Source organism: Cryptotermes secundus, unplaced genomic scaffold, assembly GCF_002891405.2.
Source record: "Cryptotermes secundus unplaced genomic scaffold, Csec_1.0 scaffold1427, whole genome shotgun sequence".
In the NCBI taxonomy this organism is placed as follows: Eukaryota; Metazoa; Arthropoda; class Insecta; order Blattodea; family Kalotermitidae; genus Cryptotermes; species Cryptotermes secundus.
This window is the reverse complement of record NW_019727797.1, coordinates 136868-161252: the sequence shown is the minus strand read 5'-3', so window position 1 is coordinate 161252 and position 24385 is coordinate 136868. Positions and strand designations below refer to the sequence as shown.

At 40.0% G+C, this 24385-nt stretch overlaps 1 protein-coding gene across 2 annotated transcripts in view; it reads left to right on the top strand.

The window, feature by feature from the left end:
* LOC111865070 (zinc finger protein 239-like) overlaps positions 1–16211 on the top strand; it is a 21765-nt gene extending 5554 nt beyond the window's left edge. The window contains exons 1-5 of one of the 2 annotated variants that reach the window (XM_033751666.1): positions 769–782; positions 2038–2120; positions 11666–11804; positions 13956–14206; positions 15970–16211. In XM_033751666.1, coding sequence (XP_033607557.1) covers positions 2111–2120; positions 11666–11804; positions 13956–14206; positions 15970–16130 — 561 coding nt within the window. In that variant the 5' untranslated portion in view covers positions 769–782; positions 2038–2110 and the 3' untranslated portion in view covers positions 16131–16211. Of the gene's footprint in view, positions 1–648; positions 783–2037; positions 2121–3021; positions 4728–11665; positions 11805–13955; positions 14207–15969 lie in introns of those variants that run through there. The other variant, XM_023852799.2, reaches the window with a different exon arrangement.
* Positions 16212–24385: the final 8174 nt, after the last annotated feature.

Sequence of the window (24385 nt, the reverse complement as noted above, 5' to 3'; positions counted from 1 at the left end):
TTGTTAGGTCTTTCCTAAATCCAAATTGCTCTTTGACTAATATGTTGTTAGAATTTAAGTGTTCAAGTAGTCTATTATACATAACTTTTTCAAAGACTTTTGAGAATGAAGTCAATATGGATATTGGTCTGTAATTAGAGATGCATTTTCTCTCTCCTTTTTTAAAAAGTGGTTTCATTACAGCATATTTTAAGCGTTGAGGAAAAGTACCTGATGATAAAGATTTATTACATAGATGATTCAAGGGTGAACTGATGTAAACAGAGCACTAGTAATCACACTAGTATCATCAGCAAAGAGGATAGGATAGGAAGTCCTATTTAATACTAGAGGCAAATCATTAATATAGATCAAGAATAACAGGGGACCCAAAATGGATCCATGGGGGACACCATGGGATGTTTTTATCTGAATTTTGTAATTTGTGTGTCTTTGACAAGTTTTATATTTAGCGCTGATAAGCACATTTATGAATACTATGAAACACAATTTTATATTATCTGTGTAATGGTTATTTCAGACTTCAAGACATATCTGTTATTTGTGACTGATGTGACAGCAAAATCTTGAGTTATAAACATTTTGGACAAATATGTAGGTTCTTGTCTCAAATTATAAGTTGTGTATTGATCTTTTTTAACTTTTCAGACAATAATATGAATGAAAGCAAAGACAATCTTACTTTGAACCATCAGGCAGGTGACTTTGAACCTGTTCATATAAAGCAGGAAGAGGGAAGCATACCATCATCAGCAATTGCAATAATGAAAAGGGAAGATAAGGTTAAGTTACTTTTTCTATTGCAGTAACGCTTTCTTCCGTTTCTTTCAAGATGCATGCACAGTTTGTTTAGTTGCCTTCCTGAATTGTGGCTTAGCTTAACAGTGTCAGTAGGACTACAGATTTGCTTAAGAGGGCGTTTGTGTAATTTCCATCAGCTCCTCTCTTCTGATATGTTTATTCACCATGCAGCAGGACAAGATTATCAAGGCAAAGTAGTCTCTTCTGTTTGGCCTGCCCTGACTTTATAGCCATGTGTACCAAGAAACAAGTTTTGAAAGTTTTTAATACCTATTCTGTTCTGATGGATTAATGATATTATCTGTAATTCTCTGTTTATCCATTTATAGAATAAACATTTCTAATTCTGTATGTTTAATTTTTATTTTATGTGATCTTCTGCACCACTTAATTCTTCTATTTTGCTGGCTTAAGACCACGGGGGTAGCGTAGTTGGTTGAGGCACTATGCTAAAAGCCGGAAGGTCGCGGGTTCAGTTCCCGATGTGGTCATTGGATTTTTTTCAATTGTCCTAATCCTTCCAGCCGCACTATGGCCCTGGGGTCGACTCAGCCTCTAACAGAAATTAGTACCAGGAATTAATTAAATAATTTCCTGGGGAGTAAAGCGCGGCCGGCGCGTAAGGCTGACAACCTTACCGACGTCTTTGAGCCGATTGTCTAGAAAATGTGGGACCCTCAATGTCTCACAACCCTATGGGCCTTCACGGCCTGTTACAGGGATAGCTTTACTTTACTTTTTAACATGACAGGTACTTCCATGTAGTTTAACTGGAGTTGCAGGACCTCATGAAAATGTGGAACCATTACTTTATAACCTTTAAATATTGTTCCTGTTCTTAGTTGTCAAATGACAGTAGTACTTTAAGTGCAGCAGCATTTCATTCTTTTCAAAATACCAGATTCCCATTATCCTTCCTATTTTATAAATTCATCATTGTAGTCTCTTGGCAAGGAAAACTGGGACATAAAATTGTCATGAGGTTGTAATCTTTCATCCCAATTTATCTTGATAAACCTGTCCCCCTCACTCATAAAAAACACATACACTCAAGATAAGCTTTGGACAGTGAGTACTTCTGGAAATAAAGAAGAGCATTTTTTTTTGTTTCAAGGATTATACTGTAAGGAATTTTTTTATTAGTTAGTGTACAATTAAATGTCTCTTTTATCAGCAGAGTTATAAAATATGTTTTAGAATTAATTGTAATATACTAATTGATTTTGTTTATATCAGGAAATGTGTGATGAAAATGGTGGATCTATTCAAGAAATTAAAAATGAAATAAAAACTGAGGAACAAGATGTGAATGTTGACTGGTGAGTGTTCTGTTTAATGGCGGCTTCATGTTAGTAGTGCTAGACATACAGTATATCAACCCAGATGCAGATCTTGGCATCTGGGTTGATATATTTGTGACATTACTGTACAGATGTTAGACAGTCAAATTATAAAATGTTTTGCTTCATTCTTTTTAAGTTATGTAATAATACATAATTTGTTTTTGAGTTGTGTTTGTGTCACATGATCAGAACCCTATTTCTTCCTCGTTAATTTCTTTTACTGTCCTATGTTCCTCACTTCTCTTGAGGATTCCTTTAAGGTTTTCCTAGTGAGATTTCCAGTTGCCTGGATTAAATTTATTTTCTGCACAAAAAGTGTCTTTGTTTTATAAACCAGAACTAGTTTGAAATAGACCTTATGTTTGCATTTGTATGCCGAATTTTACAGTTTGTTTCATGTTCAAAAATAAAATTTTGTACCTCAATTCTAAACTACTATGAGACCTTCAACTAATTTGATATGATCCTTACTAATTTCACTTCCTTTGTCAAGGCATTTATACAGAACAGTCCAAAAATTTATAATTAATACTTTATGTTTATTTTGAAGCTTGAAATGTAAAAACAGAATAGATGTCATAGATATATTCTAAAGAATGGTTTACAGCTTATCTTAAACTATCATAATATGGGAGTATCATGCCTTGGGACCTTGTCACGGTCATTTTCCCATTCATAGTGAATTGTCAGTTCTAGTTTCTTACACTGATAAATTAAAATCATGCTTGCTTATACTGCATCTTTTTGCCCTTACAAAGAATCTGCAGTAAACTTTATAGTTGTATCTGTGTCGCATTCTCCTGTCACATTGAACATACCAAATAGCAACTAAATGAAGTTCAGTGTATTTTACTGTAGTTTGGATGTTTATTAACAGTGTGGAGCAGTTCACTGGTGAAAAGGAGGACTGTGGTGATGGTCAAGAGAGTGCAAACCAAGATTATTTTGAAGGTGGTTTAAGCAATTTTCTTGACATATCCATATCCGAAGGTGTTAATAATATAAAACCGAAGGCCAAACCCTCTGAAGTAAGACGTTTTAAATGTAAAGTGTGCAGTAAACTGTTTACAAGAGATCAGCACTTGAAAAAACATATACGTACACACACGGGTGAAAAGCCATATAAATGTGAATCGTGTCAGAAATTATTTTCACAAAGGGAACATTTAGCAATACACACACGAAAGCACACTGGAGAGAAACCGTATGTATGCGAGGTTTGCAATAAAGGATTTTCTCGGAGTGAATATTTGGTAGTGCATATACGTACACACACTGAAGAAAAACCTTATAAATGTGAAGTCTGTGGTAAAATGTTTTCACAGAGTGTACATCTTTCGCATCACACGCGCATTCACACTGGGGAGAAACCGTATAGATGCCCAATGTGCAGCAAAGAATTCTCACGCGGTGGAGACCTTGTGCGACATAAAAGAACACATACGGGAGAAAAGCCTTATACATGTAATGTGTGTGGGAAAGTTTTCACTGAGAGTGGACATTTAGCAACACATTTGCGGATTCACACAGGAGAGAAGCCATTCAAATGTGAGATATGTACGAAAAGATTTGCAAGAAGAGCAGTTCTAGCTGATCATGTACGTACTCATACTGGAGAGAAACCATTCAAGTGCGAAATTTGCGAAAAATGTTTCTCTCAGACTGGAAATCTTGCAACACATCGACGATCTCACTTTAGAGAGAAGGCTAAAGATTAGTAAATCTGTGATCAGCAGATGATAATTTTGTTAGTATTTGTTATGTCTGAAGATTATTTCAATGTCATGCTTTTGTTAGATGAAATACTTTTAAAGTACATTCCACTGAAGAGATATAATTTGAATTTCATGGGTTTTACATGTTCTGTTGTTATTGTCAACGTGAAAGATATGATTACCAGACTAAACTGTAAGATTCACATTGAAAGGAGAAGTATGAAATGAAATCCAATAAAATTAACTGGCTATGTTTACTAACACAGACATAATAGTGACAATTGTACACTACGGAAGAAATACAGAACATGCAGCTATGTGACGCAAAGATGGTAAGTTAAATCAGTGGACTAGGTTACAGAAGGGTGACAGAGGGATGAGTTTGTTTCCTGGTGGGAGATAAGAAACCGTTCCTATACAGCATCAAAACTGACTCACCCACACCCAGTCTTGTGTAAAATGGGTCCTGGGGTTCTTTTTCCCTACAGATTGTGCAGGGTGGGCAGGGCATGATGCTGACCACTCATCTCCATCTAGTGCTGAGGTTACCTATGCATGGAGCTGTACTTATGCTCTGTTCACTTCATTGTATTGTGCTTAATCAAGCACAGACATAATTTTACTTTTACCTGACACAGTTAATAACAGAATAATTAACACAATTTCAAGAGATCTTAAAGGATTACCAACACATAATCATTAGAAGTAACAGTTTACATTTGAAATGAATTTGACTGAGCGTACTGAAATAGTGAATGATGAAAGGGTACAAAGGAGTGCATGAAATATAATCTAGAAGGTGAAATTCTAGACATTAAGAATTAGATAGTGTGTGATTGAATAGGCTTCTGTGAATTATTTAAAAAAACGAAGGAAAACTTAATGGCCTGTAGTCTGGAAGTGAACTTAGGGCTGTCAAATGTATCTGTGAAACATATGCAACCATTATGTTTAAATGCTTAACATTCCATTCTTGTTTCTGACAATTCACTGTTTATTCCCTTAAATATCAGATCTTTCTTGTAAGTTCATTTTACAGCCTAAATTATAAATATGTCCTGATGTTATTTCTTTATCTATTTTTTCGCTTAGTGGGGTTGGAGTCCAGCTGGGCCCACTAAGCATGGTGGCCACCGATTGGCCTATTGTACCTGCCCCGGGTGATTATGATGATGGACAGTTTGGTGGAATGAAGATTGGCAGGGGAAACCGAAGTACTCGGAGAAAACCCGCCCCAGCGCCACTTTGTCCACCACAAATCCCACTTGACCAGACCTGGGATTGACCCCGGGCCACTGGGGTGGGAAGCCAGCGACTAACCACTTGAGCTATGGTGTGGCCGCTTTACCTTTTCCATGATGTGAGGTTGCAAATTTATGCTGATGGTTACAATTGCATGAGCAGGCACAATGACAGTGGTTCACAAGTTTCTTGTCTGTTGAGAGGAAGTGCTTTTATATCTGTATGGGTTGTTCTGCTTGTGAGAAACTGAGCCTTGCAGGTGATTTTGAAAAGTGATTATGCATAATTGGCCAAGAGTTTGATGTTTCAGGTTGAGATTATGTGACAGCTTCTGAAATGATAAAGAAATATTAAAGAAAAATACTCTTATAACTTTGTAGTTTTGTATAATTAGTTCACAAATAATTTTAAAAATCTGGGAGATACTGTGTATCATTAAATGTGAAGTTAATGTATGGATATGATTGAAGGTATGATTGGAGGTGAATTATTTTTGGCACACTTGAAGATATTGAGCTCTAGAATCTGAACAGAACAATAGAAACTGTGTCCAGGACAGTTTATTCACGTCAAAGGTTCCATATAATTTTCAGAGCCTGTCTTAATTTAAGGCATTTTAATCTTATTCATTGAAGTTATTTCTTGTTTAATTTGTTGCTGCATTGTCTATTGTCTATGTGTATATCAGTTATTGAATGTAATTAGATATTTACTACAGACATTGCTGATTGATATGAATAGTGAACGTTTTACTTTCCATACAGTGACATTTAAGGCGGATGATTAAAAATAATGCATTAAGATTCTTGACTTCTTTCATAGATCAGATTGTATTTATGGTATTTTTATACTAATAAAAAACAAAAGTTATTTCTATTTGAACCTGCAGGATTCTGAAGTATTTTGTCACAGTACAAAATTATGTTTATTATTTAGTGTATTGCTGTTATATGCATATATTACAGAGTATAGAATGTGTGTTGATAAATATTCCCAAAAGGGAGTGCACTTACCTTGTCCTGTTTTGACTAATGAGGCTGATGAAAAAAATTATTTTACTGTCATATTAGTAAGTGTTGCAGTTCTTTCCTATGGCGCTGAATTATTTCCTGGAATTGTTTCAGATCTGCTGAGTATTTACTATAGGATTCTGACGATGGTGTATAACACACTGATATATTGGGTTTTTGGACTTTATCCAGGACGATGGATAAAGTCCAAAAACCCAATATATCAGTCTGCTGAGTATTTACACATTCATTTTCTATGCCCCCAAAACATACATTTCAGCTGAAATTCTTTAATGATGTTACTTTATCATATTCCTTTAGAAGTCATGTATGTGTGTTTCATTGAAAGCAAGTACGACGAATGAATGTTCAGTATTTGATCTCCTGACTCGAAACAAATGAAAACATCGCCCCAGAGGTCGGAACGGTAAGTATGAAGTTCAGCTTCACTGCAGTTTTAAATACTCGAAGTTTCGATTATATTTGTAGCACACAAGTGCGCCCTTACTGTCCTGGTCGAGCAATTATACAATGGTGTCCACTTCGCCATGTACCCGAGGATATACAGAATGACCTTGAAGATAGCGCTGGCCGTAAGATGAAACGGATCTCCTACTGCCAGGATTCAATATAGTAAACCTGGTAGAAGGAAAGTGTTAGAAGTGCGGAATGAGACAAAGGATTGCTATAAATAATGCAAGGCGCATAAACACACAATGATATGAAATGTGGAAGATCAGTGTTCTGAATACGATATTTCACGAGGCAGGTTTTCGTCACCATTACGCTCTCGAAATGCCGAAAATAATGAAATTGTAGGGTACGGATTTGTTAGAATTAACATTTCTACAATGTCTCTGCATAGAATCGGCCAATGAAATTATTCGTTCATCATGCACACATTTTCTAGACAGTCGGCTCATAGATGGCGGCAAGGTTGTCAGCCCTACGCGCCGGCCGCCCGTTACCCTCAAGGATATTCCAAGTACTCATTTCTGTTAGAGGCTGAGTGGACCCCAGGGCCATAGTGTGGCCATTGTCTCGTGTTAATGTAACATTTCGAATCGGATAAGATAACTCCCATGTGTCGTGAATAAAATGTTGACATTTGTGACAGCAAGTCGTAAATTGAAAGAAAAAACCCCGATATATTACAAGACCTGCCTCAAATATAAAACATTAAATGGATAATTAATCAGTCAACATCTTGTAAAAAGTTTTGTGTTGAAAGAATGATACTGTTGATATCTTTCTGAGTCATGCCATGTATTTCCCTCTCACATATAAAGTAAACACTTCATTTGCCATAATGCTCATTAAATTATTTCCCAGCATTTTATGGAACCCGAAGGTTCATTACCATGTTCATAAGAGCCCTCCACTGGTCCCTATCCTGAGCTAGATTATCCAATCCATACCATCCCATCCTATCTCTCTAAGATCCATTCTAATATTGTTCATCCATCTACGCCTTGGTCTTCTGTGTGGTCTCTTTCCTTCTGGCTTTGGTAACCTCCCTTACTTAAACAACTGTAATAAAAACGACAGAAACGCAGACAGATTTGTATAAAATATATGGGTAGGTTGACTGATGACATGATACCTGAATAGATTCCGCAGTAGAACTGAAAATCTAAACTACTGTAAGTCCGAGGAAGACCTCCGAAACGAAGGAACGGGAGTGTGAAATAAGAACGATCTTGATTACCTATCTCATAAAGTTAAGAAGAAGAAGAATAAAGAGGAGAGTGCCTGCTGTGAATTTAACATGTTACACATCCTTTAGACCCCAAGGAACCATGAACTACAATCGAAGAATGATACATAATACTCACACATTCCAAGTGCGTTGTACTCTACTTTAACCCCTCAATGGTTTCTTCGTATGTGGTTTATTTCATGATTACATAGCCATCTCAAGACTACATCATCAAATGTTTGGTAAAAAAATGAATAAATTGGAAAGAATTTATAAGAAATGGTACTAGATGGGGGGGTGAGTGGTTAGTTTCACGCCTCGGCCGCTTTACCGCCTGAGAAAGAACCGTAGGAACCGCTTGGATAGGGGGCTGGATGGCCCCCAGAGCCGGTCTCGGCGTTGAAGAAGAGAACATGTCGTGGCCTGATACAGATCTCATGCCTTTACTTGTCTGGAGATACTAAAGAAGACACGAAACACAGGATGACCAGTGTCCCGACTAAATTTCGAACCGATCCTCTCATGAACACAAGCCTACAGCGTTATTGCTAGGCCAGTCTGCAGGTGTCCATTAGCCTTGATGTTTATTTGTTACAGATATAAATCCATTGTTAACATCGGTACTCAACAGCAGGGATAAGAACTGAGCAGTCACAAGTTACTCTGCTGACAAGGCTGATCAGAGATAAAAATGTTATGCTTCATATAGATTAAACTCTTAACCTCGTATTCATAAGTATACGACATTTCGTGGAAAATAAATATTTAAAAAAGTAGATCTATAAATGAAACTTTGAAGACAAGCAGAAGTAGGCATACAGGTTCCTCGTCCGGGATATGGGTATCACACTAAGCAGTAGTCATACCTTACAGGAGAAATATATAGCTAAAATTGTGAGAATAAACTTTAGTCACATAATTAGAGAGGTATGGAAATGAGGGTTCGCATTTCATCCAGAAATGTTACGGCAGGTATCTGCCATATGCCAACAGTAGAAATAAACTTTACAGCATATTTGGTCTCTTGAATTAAATCTGATATTGAGACTGATACTAAAATTATAATGGAATTTTAATTTGTATTGTGGGCTACTGTCAGTAGCTAGACCATAACATCGAATAGCAGAATGGCAAATGAACGACAAATAGTAAAGGATTTGGAGACAGGTGGTCGTGGCCTACTTTAGATAGTACCCCGAAATTTTATGTGGGATGACTGAAGAATACCACGATATACCTTATAATGTTATTCTTATGCCAGCCCGTTCGGTAATTTTTGTTGATTCGTTGTAGGCAAATATAACTTCTACTTCATACAAAGATTTAATTAAAAAGTGTGGATTTCTTAATTGTCTGATCATAGGAAATAATGGTACTAGAAAGTATAGATCCCATTGAGATTTTAGACTTGCTTCAACATTTCTCTGTCGGTTGAAGGGAGATGGAGAAATACTCTGTTAATCGCCAGAATTCCCTCAATAAACTAACTCCGCACAGGCAATAGAAGTCTATTAGGTAAGCGGTAGGCCGGTAACAAAGAGCAGACTGGAAACTGTGTACACCAAATTGGAGCGATTCTTTGTCACTCTTTGCTAATAACAGAACTTATCACTGGGAAAGTCGGCATGGTTGACACCGACAATCTTTCCTAGGGGGCGAAGAGGCTGGTAGCCAGTTTTTGAAGGGGGAGTAACCAGAAAATTTGCTTATAAACTTATATCTAAACGATGGAAGACATTTCTGTTGAACGTTCTAGAATATTCGGAATAGAAAAAATTGTCTTCTTAAAGGTAATTTAAATTTTTGGTGTTAACTATGTGATGTATTCTTTTTCAATTTTTATTCTTTTCAATAATCGGGGGAGGAGGACGGATACCTGTTCCCCCCCACCCTCTACCAGCGTCAATGAGAACTCAGATATTAGGCCTATTATTTAATATTAGTTTACACGCGAGTACTATAAACATACCCAATTTCGTGACACACTATATTTCATATGGCGACGATGTTTATTCACCAATAAATTATTTTTAAAAGTTTCCTATCGATGGCCTTCTTTCTTAGAAATCAGAAGGCCGTGTTTCGAGTACAGACTATAAGACTGATACATATAGATTAAGAGCCTAGAAAAGAATTTCATGTCAGTTTGACGTATCAGCAGAGTATTGGACGCTCATGGCCCATTTTTCTGATTTTTTCTTGGATGTGTTTCGAGTATTTAAAGAGGTACTGTCACAGATACAGACGACGAGATAAGACATATTTAGAAGTGTCATCACAGTCTTGCGGAAGGAACAGCTGTATATAAGGTTGACAATTTGGTGTAGTAATCGTCAGTTAGCGCAGTTATTTGAAGCACATAGACAGAACAAGTCTTCTGAAAGGTAAGTGCTACGAAGTTCGTTTCAACTTCTCACCTAATAGTAGGTAACTATTCAGTGAAGGAAGGACAGTTGGTCAGCAGACTTAGCTAACACTTTAATAATGTAGTTCAAAACTTATGAGAAGATTAGCCAGTTATTATTAGTATAATCAAGTCAAGTAGGATGAGATGGGCGAGCATGTAGCAGGTAATGAAGAAATGAGAAATACGTACGTAATTTTAGTCGGAAATCTCTTAAAAGAAGACACAATTTCGGAGATATATAAATGGGACAATATTATAAAAATAAATAGGATGTAAGATGTGAATTATATTCTTCTGACTCAGGGAAGCAGTCAGTGTAGAACATAAACAGGTAAAGATGTTCCTGTCCTTAATTAAGCACCACGCTGTGAAGACGTATAGGGGAATGGTGGTATAGATTCAGGTATTCTTAACCTCGCGACGAGATGGAAGACTAGATTCACTCGCCGGCAGCTAAAATTCCTGGGAAAGAACCTTAGGTATCCTCTGGATAAGCGGCTGGTCGGGTCCCATAGCCGGTCCCTATTCTGAAGCAAAACTCTTGCTCCTGCCGTTGATCGAACCCCTGTTCCTCGGCCTTCCAGCCTATAGCCCATCACTATAGCGACTGAGCTCTTCCTGACATGTTTATTCATTTTAATCCCATATGAAATTTCCATCGACTCCAAGAACAATTTTGATTATACTGTGACCAGTCAGTCTAGACGACGCCCTTTTCGTGTCCCAGTTACACGGGACAGCACCTGACGATAACAAAGCTAAGCCATGTTGCTGTTCCTTCTGGTCTGCTTTAGTCTTCTCCTATGACCCTTTCTCGTCAATTATATCGGCTTGCGTGACATCACTGTTCCTCCTGAGTGTTGAATAACACCGAAGATATTCCTAGCTGAAGCGACTTGATATTCTAATCGAGTTATGTCTTCCGTTATCATTCAAAGGGCTACGAGTGAATGTGAAGTAAAAACATGGCGATGGTGCGAACATTTTAGTTAGCGTTTGGTATGGCCGCGCCATAGCTCAAGCGGTTAGTCGCTGGCTTTCCACCGCGGCGGCCCGGGTTCGATCCCGGGTCTGGTCAAGTGGGATTTGTGGTGGACAAAGTGGCGCTGGGGCAGGTTTACTCCGAGTACTTCGGTTTCCCCTGCCAATCTTCATTCCACCAATTGCTCCACAATCACCCTCACCTATCATCTGGGGCTGGTACAATAGGCCAGAAGTGGCCGCAGTACAAGGGACTTAGTCACACCCCACTAGCAATAAAAAAAATAAAAGCGTTTGGTATAATGACAACATTTAATGCGCTGTTCGACCTACGGATATGAAACTTCGAGTGGAGATAGATTAGTCACCCCCCGGTATTGATCCTTGGGTCGAAATATGTCAGGCTGAATGAAATTACAGATTCATCAATGTTGATAATCATAAAATATGTTTGTCTTTTTCATCAGATATGGCAAAACTGTGGAGCTATTCATTGTGTTTGTTGGCAACCCTGTGTATGGTTCAAGCGAAGCCTTATCATGAAGCAAAGCACAGAGCCCTGCTTAGAACTGGGTACATCTATTTTCCAGGTGGTGGATATTACAGGTGGGTACCTCAGTATAAATACGGTATCCGCGGATAGCTTAAGTATCTCTCTGTACAATAAAACCGCTGTAGTGAATCTAGGTTATGAGTGCCAAGACATCAAGACGGACAGAGGAGAAAGCTACTTTGAAAGTCTCTTCGTGGTTCCGTGAGATAAAAATGAACCGACCTGCCTTCGTGTCAATAAACCGTGTGAGAGCGGGCCACTTCAGCCTTAGAGCAAGCTTAAGTAGATTTAACATTGTGCCCACGGCGAGTGTGGTGATGGGCTGCAAACGGAGGAACATATCTGCTGGAATTGCCAAAGGGCAACAGTGATGGACATTTTGTCCGAAAACAGCAAAAAAGAATACCCAAGTCAGTTACAGAGCGCTTAAGGCTAGAAGAAAAAAAATTGTTGGAAGGCGTCTGTTACTTCATGAACAAAATTTCTAAATTTATTAAACAATGTACAAAATAGTAATAGCGTATTCTTAAAGTTGAGAGAGATATATTCAGAAATCGCGGGATGAGATGTTTATAAGAACGTGCTAAAATGGGCCGAATGGTTATTACCTAGGACATGTTTGTATATTCATTCATTCATCAGTAATCTGTCAGACGACAGGTCCACAGCCTCTTCCAAAACAGTTTCTCCACTTAATGCGATCTTCTGTTTTTGGAAAGAGACTATCCAGGAAAATTGATAATGTGGTAGTTTTTCCATTTGCTTTCCACATCGCAGTACAACAGCCGTTCAAACCACTCTGGTCACGCCTGTTGCTATACGAACTTGAACCATCTCGTGCATCATTTGCTCTGTGCTTCAAGTCGCTGCTGACGACGCTGCTTCCGGCATCAGTTTTTGGTTTTTGGTGTCTCTCTTCGTCTGATGCCTACCCTTTGACCTGTCAGCAAGGGAGGCCCTGCCAGTAGCTACGCTACCGCTGGTATAGCTCTCAGGTTCCTTGGCATAATCAAACCCCCTCACCACGATAAGGTGGAGACATCAACGAGGGGGTGTTTGTATATACATGTATTTAAAAAAATTGTCAACTATCGTCACTTTCATGAATCATTCAGATTAAGAAGAATTTCTTGGAACTTACGTATATTTAGGTATTACTCGTATATTTGTATTCTATTCAATGCTGGATGTTAGATTGGATTGTAAGTGGGCTGGCTGGCGTCTCTAGCACTTAACATTTGTACAGCGTAGCAAATAAATAAGAAAATTAGTTAAGTTGTGCAGACAGAGTTAACGGCGAATTTTCTAGGTTAGGGTTGGCCTATATTTCGAGAGAAGATAGCGGAAATGTTCCGAATTGTTCATCTCTCACCCTGAAGGAAGAATATGTACTGAGAGCATTTGAGAACAGGGTACTGAGGAGAATATTAGGACCTAAGAGGGAAGAAGCGGCAGGAGAATGGAGATAATTGCATAATGAAGAACTTCATAAGTTGTACTCCTCGGCAGATATTAGTAGGAAGATGAAATCAAGGAGTACGAAATGGTAGTAGCAATTAGCATACGTGGGAAGGAAGACAAATGCTTAAATTAATTTAGTAGGGAAGCCTGAAACTAAGTGACGGCTTGGAAGCCCTAGGCGTAAATAGGGAAATAATATTAAAATGAATCAGAAAATGGAGGGTGTGGACTGGAGCCACTCTGTGGTTCCTATCGTAAGTCAGATGAATCCACATAACGACCTTGTAGTCTGTTTCTTGAATATCCATTTTAATATTATTCTTCCAAATGTTTTTTTTAATCAGGTTCATCCACCAAATCTTTACTTCCATTTTGGATCTAAGGTTCTTAAAGCAGCGACTAATGGCTAATTTTCTTTGATGTGTTAGAAGTTCATCGATTTTTCGAAGGAATATAATGGCTCTATATTTAGGGTCAAAGAATATCCAAGCAAAGCACTGCTTGCCCGTTTGCTGCTTGTTGGTTTCTTCCTTGGCTTACTCCTCGACTCTGAAAATGGAGGAAGTAAATTCCTGAGAAACTCGTTAAGCTTCTAACAGTTACAATGTGTCACATTCCATAAGCGCGTACTATAGGACTAAATGTAGACGTATTATCAGAATTATCTAAAGCAGTGTACTGTGTAAAGTAGCATATGCACAGTAGAGGCGCGCCGACGCACTTCGAGTGGTTTGACGTTCCAGGCTCGCGTACAAGAGGCCGATCATCTGGGCCGAGGCTCGGAGGAACTGTCAACAAGAGGGTGCTAGCCTAGCGGTGGTCAACTCTCAACAGGAGGCAGAGAACCTGAGGACCCTCTACTTAGATTATGGGCCCAATAATGCAGACTTGCAATTCTTTGCGAGTAACACAACTCAGGTGCCAGTCGCCAACGCGACCGTCCACATTGGTATCCATGACATCTTTATCGAGGGGGAATATCTGACAGTTCGCAGTAAGTACGTCTGTCTGTCACAAGAAAACGTAAAAAAAGATGTCCCTGTGCTTGATGAGTTAAGCATTATGCCATTAGGACATAGGGGGAGTGGAGGTATAGCTCCACCTTTCTTAACCTCGGCACTAATTGAAGGTGAGTAGCCAGCTTCACCTCCCGGCCGCTTTACCCCGGGGAAAAAGCCACCGGTACCCATTGGATAGGACGCTGGGTGGGCCCCAGAGCCGGTCTGGAACGCGGAAGTCCAGTCCGTAGTCCGTCACTGTACCGACTGAGCTTTCTCTTACCTGGATCTTAATCTTTATTGAAGGATGCCCTCTTCTGGAGTGCGCTCTTCGTTTCCGTGAAACGTTTCTTTGCAGGGATGATACGAGCCTTCAGGCTTACACCCATGGACGCCAGCCAGAACTGGGGGAAACAGAATTCTTCCCCTTCGGTTCTTTTAAAAGAATAAATCAACTTTTACTATGTACTTAGTACTTTATATGACACGGACGGCATATAAAACACCACGTCGAACAGTTATTTTATTGAAGAAAGCAGTCTTCTGGGATTTGGCACCGTGTATATGTGGTGTTAACCGACGTTTCGGAGGAACGTATCGCCCCCATCTTCAGGGTAGAAGAAAAAGTATAAGAAATCTGCAAGCGACAACACCGTGAGAAACGCTTTACCGTTTCTCACGGTGTTGTCGCTTGCAGATTTCTTATACTTTTTCTTCTACCCTGAAGATGGGGGCGATACGTTCCTCCGAAACGTCGGTTAACACCACATATACACGGTGCCAAATCCCAGAAGACTGCTTTCTTCATAGTCACCGCCGTGAAAGCCTCAAATCTTACACAGTTATTTTATTGTTGCTTGTGTGTATGTATTTACTGAGCCGTCGCCTAGCAAAGATTGGGGTGGGAGTTCACAGACAGTAAGATGATCTCATGGGTTTCCCTTAGTTTTTTAAATGATTTAAGTATGCTGAAAGGATGGAAATATTTCAAATATTAAAAGCAGAATTTTAAAATAATTTACAAGAAATATATTTGGAGACAGTCTTAAACAGCTAAACTAAGTTTTTAAGTAAATTTTCTGGCTGTAGCCCCCTCCCCCTCGGCAAACTAGCTCCAACCCTTAGAAAATTCTCTGGTAGCTCCACTCGCTATGAAGCAGTTTAGTCTACTACATGGGCACCATCTGCATCTGGAAGCTGCAGGCTGTACTTTCAGAATGTTGAACGTACCCGTGTACAAGACTACGAGGAGTCACCACAATATAATAACTCAAGACATTCGAAATCTGCAGTTCTTACTGCGGTTTTATTTTTTTGTATTGCTAGTGGGGTGGGACTAAGTTCCTTGTACTGCGGCCACTTCTGGCCTATTGTACCAGCCCCAGATGATAGGTGAGGGTGATTGTGGAGCAATAGGTGGAATGAAGATTGGTAGGGGAAACCGAAGTACTCGGAGAAAATCCGCCCCAGTGCCACTTTGTCCACCACAAATCCCACTAGACCAGACCCGGGATCGAACCCGGCCCGCTGTGGTGGGAAACCAGCGACTAACCGCTTGAGCTATGGCGCGGCCCTCTTACTGAGATTACTATGAAGTTTCTGCCTCCTGCACTATCTGCAGTCTGGTAGATTGTTACCAACTTTTTACCCTGAAGATGGAGGCAACAGTTGCTCCGAAATATTGGGAACAGTGTCATATCCTCGAATCAATGTCAGTTGACCATTCCAGGATTTTTCGCACAAAGCTGATTGTTTCCAGGCGAGCCTCTCATCGCTACAGGTTTCGTCCGTTGGAAGCCCGGGTTCCCAATAGGAGATGAGCAGAACAACTGTGGGGCTTTCGACACCGCGAAGTACATTTTGGACGGCCCTTGTGACGCGAAGTTGCCGTATATATGCGAGATACCAGAAGCAGCCTGAAAGCCAGTAGGAGTTTGGGAGAATTGATTGTGTGTACTTGATTCAGGAGCCAAGTAACTTTATTGACATCAAAATGTTATGAATCAGATGTATCAGTTAATCATATAGTCACATTCATGTAGAATAAAAACGTAAATAAATACTGCTATATACATTCTGCTTTTCGTGATTTCGTAAGAGACTCCCGTTTCATATCCTTTGAGACAGCTTTTGATAGAGTATTTTCACCGATTGGAATCATACACTCGTAAGAGAGACTCTGAAGCCTGGGAGAGGAATCCAATTAAGTAACCTCCCACACCTCCCTCAAAAGATACTCTTTCCCTCCTATTGCATCTTCCTATGTGTCCCCTGCAGTCGTGTACTCGCGCTGTTTACAAGAATATTGGTATTAGATGTCACACACATCTTCGAAGTGACGTCACATTTCGCGCATCCAACCTTACGGAACAAACTCGCGCTGTTTACAAGAATATTGGTATTAGATGTCACAAACATCTTCGAAGTGACGTCACATTTCGCGCATCCAACATTACGGAACAAATACTCTGTACGTTTAACAAATCGTCGGTATGGCAATTTTGGCACCAAACGTGTGTTTAAAATAGAATCTAGTAACTCTCTGAAGTAGGCCCCAGCGCCGCTATGTCCACCACAAATCCCACTTTACCAGACCCGGGATCGAACCCTGGCCGTCGCTGTTGGAAACCGGCGACTAATCGCTTGAGTTATGGTGCGGCCCAGCAATCCTAAATATCAATAGGAGAGTCAATTTACCGACTACACAACACGTTTTTTATTATTACTACATGTTTCGACCTCAAGAGGTCATCCTCAAGTGTACGAACACGGCTGTATAATTACACGCGGTCAAATTCGCTTTTCACTCATTTCACCCTGTATCTTATCCAGACTTACGCTCAATAAAATATCAAGTTCTTTTTATAAAACACAAGTTAAAATATTATTCTAATTTAATTGTTAAAAGTTAAAATTTCGTGAATCGAAGTTCAATTCGTGTCACTGGTCACACTTTCACTTATACCTGTTTTACAGTCTCATCCCACTCACACTCAGCACTGTGTCCAGTTCTTTCTAACCAGTTTAATTATTATTATCGGTTAAAAGTTCGTGAATTAATGTTCAACTTATTATGCTGGTTGCACTTTCACTTGTTTGTGAGGTCTCGCGGAAGAACAGCGAGACCTCACAAACAAGTGAAAGTGAAAGTGTGACCAGTGACATGAATTGAACTTCGATTCACGAAATTTTAACTTTTAACAATTAAATTAGAATAACATTTTAACTTGTGTTTTATAATAAGAACTTGACATTTTATTGAGCGTAAGTCTGGATGAGATACAGGGTCGAATGAGTGAAAAGTGAATGTGACCGCGTGTAATTATACAGCCGTGTTCATACACCTGAGGATGACCTCTTGAGGTCGAAACATATAGTGATAATAAAAAACGTGTTGTGTAGTCGGTAAATTGACTCTCCTATTGATTAAACACACAACCGGATGCAAGAAACGGTTAAAATCCTAAATGTAATGTACCATTGTATGAACCATTTAGGATTCAAAATGTGTATAGTCCTATTCCAAAATAATTATTTTTTTGACCCCAGATTTCCTTGCATTAAATTGGTTCTCACGTCATGGCTAGGTTAGCAACGCGCAGTTTAATTTTCCCTGGTAAGTATAGTTTATACCAGTGTTTCCCAACCTTTCTGACGCCGCGGACCCTCTGTACCGAATGTTAATTCACCGCGGCCCCCATAAAATCCAAAATGGAAATTTTTTAATTTTACGAGTACATATCATAAAAATGAAGCAGTAACTTAAAATTTTACAACACTAAATGTGTCATTTATGACAATAAAATACTGTTATAAATGGAGATATTCGGAAGATTACGAACATATCAATTAGGCGTAATATTATGAATTTAACATTCACCTAATGTGATGGCTGGTGCTGTTTTTCAGACGTCAACTTTCGAATGTCAGGATCAAAACTGGATAATTTCAGACGTAGATCTGGCTCCACGTTAAGTCTGTTCCTATATCTGTTTTTCATGTGTACAAGATGAGAAAATGTTGTCTCGCACAGATATGTAGTGGGAAATGGCAACAGATGTCTTACAGCCCTTTTGGAAATTTCAGGGTAAACAGACCTAGCTTGGAACCAAAACTCCAGTAACGGTAACGAAGGAAACAGCAATTTGAACGTCGAATCACAGGACAGCTCGATAAGTTGCTCTTCCTCGGCAGAAGGAAGTTCAAATTCAGAGTCTACAAAGGGATTTTTCATCCAGTCGTTATTTTCAAGACCAAACGGAAAATACAGACGTAGTTGAGACGCCAATGACCTCATATGTTCAATCATACTTTCAGCAACATCACTAGAAAGGGGTTGTTCACTGGAATCACTGAAATCACTCAGCATGTGAAAGGAATCGTATTTTCCTTTCTCGATACGGCTGCACCACAAATTTAACTTCTTGATTGTTGCCTCTATCTTGTCTTGCACAGAAAACACGGTGACAGATGTACCTTGAAGGCTCGAGTTAAGAGTATTCAAGATGTTAAAAATGTCCGCCAAGTAAGCAAGAGAGGAGAGCCATGCGAAATCATTTAAATAGTGTGTTAACTGAAATTTAGAGTTTATGAGGAACAACCTTACTTCGTCTCGAAGCTCAAGCAACCGCGTCAAAACCTTACCCCGGGACAGCCATCGGATTTCTGAGTGCAATAATAAGTGTTCGTGATCACTTCCCATTTCATTACAAAGCGCAGAAAATAATCGGCTGTTAAGAGGACGGGCTTTAATAAAATTGACAATTTTTACTGCCTCGTCTAGAACGATTTTCATTTTGGAGGGCATACGGCGTGCAGCTAATACTTCGCGGTGTATGCAACAATGTGTCCATTTAACAAGAGGTGCGACTTTCTGGATACGTGCGACCAAACCATTATGTATTCCCGACATTGCCTGAGCACCATCTGTGCTGATACCTACACATTTTTCCCATTGAAGTGTATTTGTAGTTATGAAGTCATTGACAACTTTGAAAAGGGCTTCAGCAGTTGTATTAAGAGGTAACGATTCACAGAACAAAAAATCTTCACAAACTTTATTTTCGTGTTCATATCGCACCAAAGCTACCAAATTAGCATTATTTGAAATATCGTGGCTTTCATCCAACTGCAACGCAAAATATTCACTATGACGTAACCGTTCTAGCAAAATATCTTTCACATTTTGAGCCATCTCGTCGATTCTTCTTTTCACAGTATTGTCAGATAACGATATTAGAGACACCTCGTTGGCATGTTTTTCACTAAACAAGTTCTTTGTTATCGTTTTTGTAGCAGGCAAAATTAAATCTTCCCCGATTGTATGGCGTTGTCCATTTCTAGCGATCAGAAGGGCGACTTCGTAAGAGGCAAGAACAGCCTTTTCATTTTTCGTTCCACATACAATGTCCTTAACTAAATTCTGTGAACCACAAAGTTGCAGTTTCTTATTTTGAAAATATTCTATTGGCTTATTAACTGATTCGCCATGTTTCGTTTCAAGGTGGCGTCTCAACTTCGACGGCTTCATAGATTCATTCGATAACACTTCGCAACAAAGAACACACTGTGGTCTGTCTTCGCCGTCTTTATTCAGAACGGAAAATCCCATTTGCAAATAAGATGGACAATATTTGCGTGATTTTTTGAGGGAAGGAACTTTATCTGCCCTGGTACTATTTTCGACAACACTAGATCCATTCGGACTATCGTCTGTCTTACGTTTCAATGATCCACACTTTAACCACCGATCCATATCTAAATAAGATCATGAACAAACTGAAAATCAGAAGTTTCGTTGCGAACTCAATTATTTGAACAAAAGCAGATAAACTGAATATTACACCGAGAAAAACACACTTGTATAATATTATAAAAATTCACTGCACAAAAACTAAAGAAACACGGGTTGTTCGCTCTGCCACTGAAATGAATAAGAAACGTGGTCAATGGTCCCTGTTACGTCGTGGAGGGGGGCGTGGAGGTAGCCCCACCGCTTCCACCACTGTTACGCCCTTACGCCCTTACCACAGGGGTGGATGGGTTATCTCACCGCTGTCGCCACTGTTATGCCGCTGCTACACCACTATTCTGCCGTGGTGACAGGGGGCGTGGAAGTATCCCGCTCTCACCCGGTTTAGTATGCTGCCACCATCTTGTATATCAAGAAAACTAGTAAACTTATCATTGCTTACGTCACTGTCCTGGCTTAACTCGTAATTCGCCGAAGCTTTGGAGGTCCTGGAGTCGTCAGGGAAGAGGGTAACACTTAAGGAATTGCTAGGTTAAAGTAAACTCACACACATGCCTATCCTATTCTATTGCCCTATGTTACTATATACATACTATATACACACTTACCGACGTTCGTCGGTTGTATTACACTGGATAATGAGCCTGCAGCCATCATTAAGTCTACCTCCTGTCACCCTACTGGCGGGTATTCTACGCCTCTGTAACTCTGAATGAACCTCGTCCCTCTAGTTAACCTTATCCTTCTCTGGGGTTAGACGTTACCGTTATCACTCTCACACTTAATGTTCATGGCTATATGAAGTTGGTTCCACTTACTTGAGCTGAGAAAACAGATGCTCGCCATCACCACCCAGCGCCCACTCACGGCCATCGCTCTCTCGGCGATAGCCTCCCGCTGAACTCTAAGTTACTTAATATTATTCAAAAGTCAAAAGGCAAAAGGTTTTTTGATTAAGTCTAGGGTTTATATAACCTCTCTTTGCTGATTCTTCGTGTTCCGGGTATATTGGCCTGCCCATTCTGACGTGATTTTGGGTCGGTGTGGCCCCCTCATTGGTTGCCTATCGAGAAGGGGTTGACTCTCTCGGGTCTACCGCCTCCTCCGACTCAGCGTTTTCCTCCTGCCATAGTGTTTATGACCTACTTCATATAGCTTCTTCCTCAAAGTCAGCGTTATTACGCTGCCGTGCTAGCATTCTAATGACTCAGGTATTGGCTGTTCCACTTCTATGTAAACCCAAACTTCCTGGTTCGTTTCATCATGGCTGTTCTTAATCTTACAGTCTAGCTACTATTATTCCAAATTTACCCCAAAACTATATCTACATGTACGTGACCTTAGCGGCATTACAGTCCCAGGTTTATTCCCAACCAAAGAGGGATGGATTTGGTGGGGGGGAGGAGGGGAGATTGGTCGGACAGCAGGTACTAGGACAGCAGTCCACCCTGAAACACGGGTCTGAGATGCAATGGGCAGACCAAAAGAAAATGTCCTTGGAAAAAGCTACACAAATCGTTGGTTATTCACCTCTGCTTTACAAAGGGAAGAAGTAACGGTACCAACATTCCCGTTAAATTTTACTTCAACCATGGGCCTCAAGAGCCAGAGATATACATTGCAAATATCCCAGGTGTGAGGAACATGATAAGATAAAGTTTAATGAAAATAAACTATCCCGCGGACCACAGGTTGGGAAACACTGGTTTATACGATCTATTTCTGCGTAGCCTGTTTAACAACGCTTTCAGAATCCAAGATATGTAGCATCGGCTGATATGATATGAATTTGAAGGGAAATGTTAATGGACTTGTCGAGGTACTAGCCCAGTATATATGGAGGGACTGAGAAGAGCCATGAAACTCTCAGGATAGTCGGTGTGCAGGCCGATACTCAAAACGAGCGCGTGCCGAATGCAAGTACAGGCCGGTAGCTCCAGACCAGTTTGTTCGGTATATACAGGGCCTATTAAACGCGACACATTATTATTCATATTATTCAACACAATCTGATTTTAAAATAGTTATTATATAGAACCTTCTGTGTTTTCGTCTGCTAGCTATAAACGTACGGATTAGAAATAACAAACTATAATATTGCCTGTGAATATGTGTGGATATGAAACTTTGATATTAAGGGGGGAACATGGACTGAGGGCGTTTGAGAACAGGGTGGTCAGAGGAATATTTGAACTGAAGACTGAAGAAGTTCGAGAAAACTGCATAACGAGGAGCTTCTTCTCCAAGTGTAATTAGAGTGTTCAAGTCAAGGAAGGATAATATTCAAATGGATCTTAGAGAAATAGGATGGGGTAGTACTGACTAGATCAATCTGGCTCAGGATAGGGACCAGTGGATGAGTCCTGTGAACACCATAATAAACCCTTGGGTACCATAAAATGTTAAGAAATCCTTGAGTGACTGAGCAACTAGCGGCTTCTCAAGAAGGGCTCAACTCCATGGAGTTAGTTGGTTAAGTGTTAGATGTACTCCAAATGAAAAATTAATCCCAATTATAAAAGAAGAAAGTGAACATATATTCGCCCTTATAAAACACATCACTTCGATCAGTTCATGAAGCACGAGGAAATGAATATATCATAAAGTAATTGAGCAGCTGCACCTATTGTTGGTTTTACCTCCATCCTTGTCGCACTTCGCCCCAGCAGCCATCTGCCTGTCAACACAGGACTGGGCCCGCAACGGCCAACTACTGCGCATTGTGAGGCAAAGAGATAGGAAGTGTACTCACCGTCTGTTACAGCCTGCGGATTGGCGGCAACAGTATAGAGCTGAGATTATGAACTGCAATTAGTCGGACTGAGAAAAATTATAAATCGAATGTCTTAAAGAAAGTCCATAGGAACTCTTATCTTGACATGAAATTTATAAAATTAAATTGTGTCTGCTAGTTATTTCAAATCAGTTTGCAACACCCACGTAGGACTAACATGACGAATTTCTCTTGATTACTAATAGAAATTGATAGTATGCCTCCAATTTTTATGTTTATAATCTGTTTCAGTTAACCTTACGCACAAAGCTTAGGCTTATATATAACAATGCAACCGCTTTACCCCTTCACTTTCCTGTTTCCTACTACGAACCAAAAGACCTTATGCAGTTTACCCCATACTCTTGCTATTACGTACGGTAACCAGAGCTGTTAGAGCGATGCGAAAATATTGTGGCAGAGCTCTGGATCCTAATTCATAATATTTATTTTAAATTAAACGAACAAACTTCAACTGATTACTCTGAGTTCCATTTATTCTTTAAAATCTTAGCTACCACATTCCTATACGGTAATATTTTACGGGAATGTTTATTGTCGGGTGTAAACTGGGCCGTCACCTACGCATTATGAGCCCTTTGGAGAGCACCATGTTCACGAGGCATCCTCCTGCCATATGTAACTTCAATGCCCCAAATTTTCCAGATACAGAATCGACGTTTTCGGTGTAGAGGTTTTTTTTTTAATTCTCTTAGTGGGGGGTGGAGTCGAACTGGGTCCACTCGGCACGGCGACCACTGATTGGCCTATTGTAGCCTGCCCCTGGTGATTATGATGATGGAGAACTTGGAGGAATGAAGATTGGAAGGGGAACCGAAGTACTCGAAGAAAACCCGCCCCAGCGCCACTTTGTCCACCATAAATTCCACCAGACCCGACCCGGGATCGAACCCGGGCCGCCGCGGTGGGAAGCCAGCGACTAACCGCTTGAGCTATGGCGCGGCCTCGGTGTTGAGTTGGTATAGCCGATAGGGTTCCGAGTGCTTGTGGCGACTGAAATGGTTATTCGTCCAAAACAACACCAATGTTATTATATTGACAAAGGCACGGACTATTGTGGGTAGCGGCTGAAGTCCCCGCGCAACCAACGTGCCCTCGATAAAACGCTAGAGCAAAACCAACATAGGGAGCGCCTTCCTCATTCGGCAACTTCTCTGACTTGTCTATTGAGCGTGTAGTCCAACTCATGACAGTAAGGGGTTAGTCACATTAAAACGCTTATTCCGTCCGTAGGAGGAAATTGGCTCCAAATTTCAATTGCTAGGGGCTCAGCTCCGTGTAATCGCAATCCAATAATAACAGCCAACACTGAAAAAACACAAAATACAGAAGCTCGTCGTTTGGTCTGGTAGAAGCTTACTAACGTTACAGAGGAATTTGCTGTCTTCTTCTTCAGGATAGAAGAGTTGTGACGCCGTATAGACCGGTAGAGGTTTATGAATATTCCGAAGGAACGTGCTGCTTCCATCTTGAAGGTAAGTACAGGAGTCGTGACGCCATATATTCTGGTATATATTTACCAACGTTTCGGAGAAGGTTTTTGACCTCATCCTCTGGTCACAAGAGTCGCGATGCCGTGAAGTCTGGTAGAAATTTATCAATTATTCGAAGAAATATCTGACACCAGCT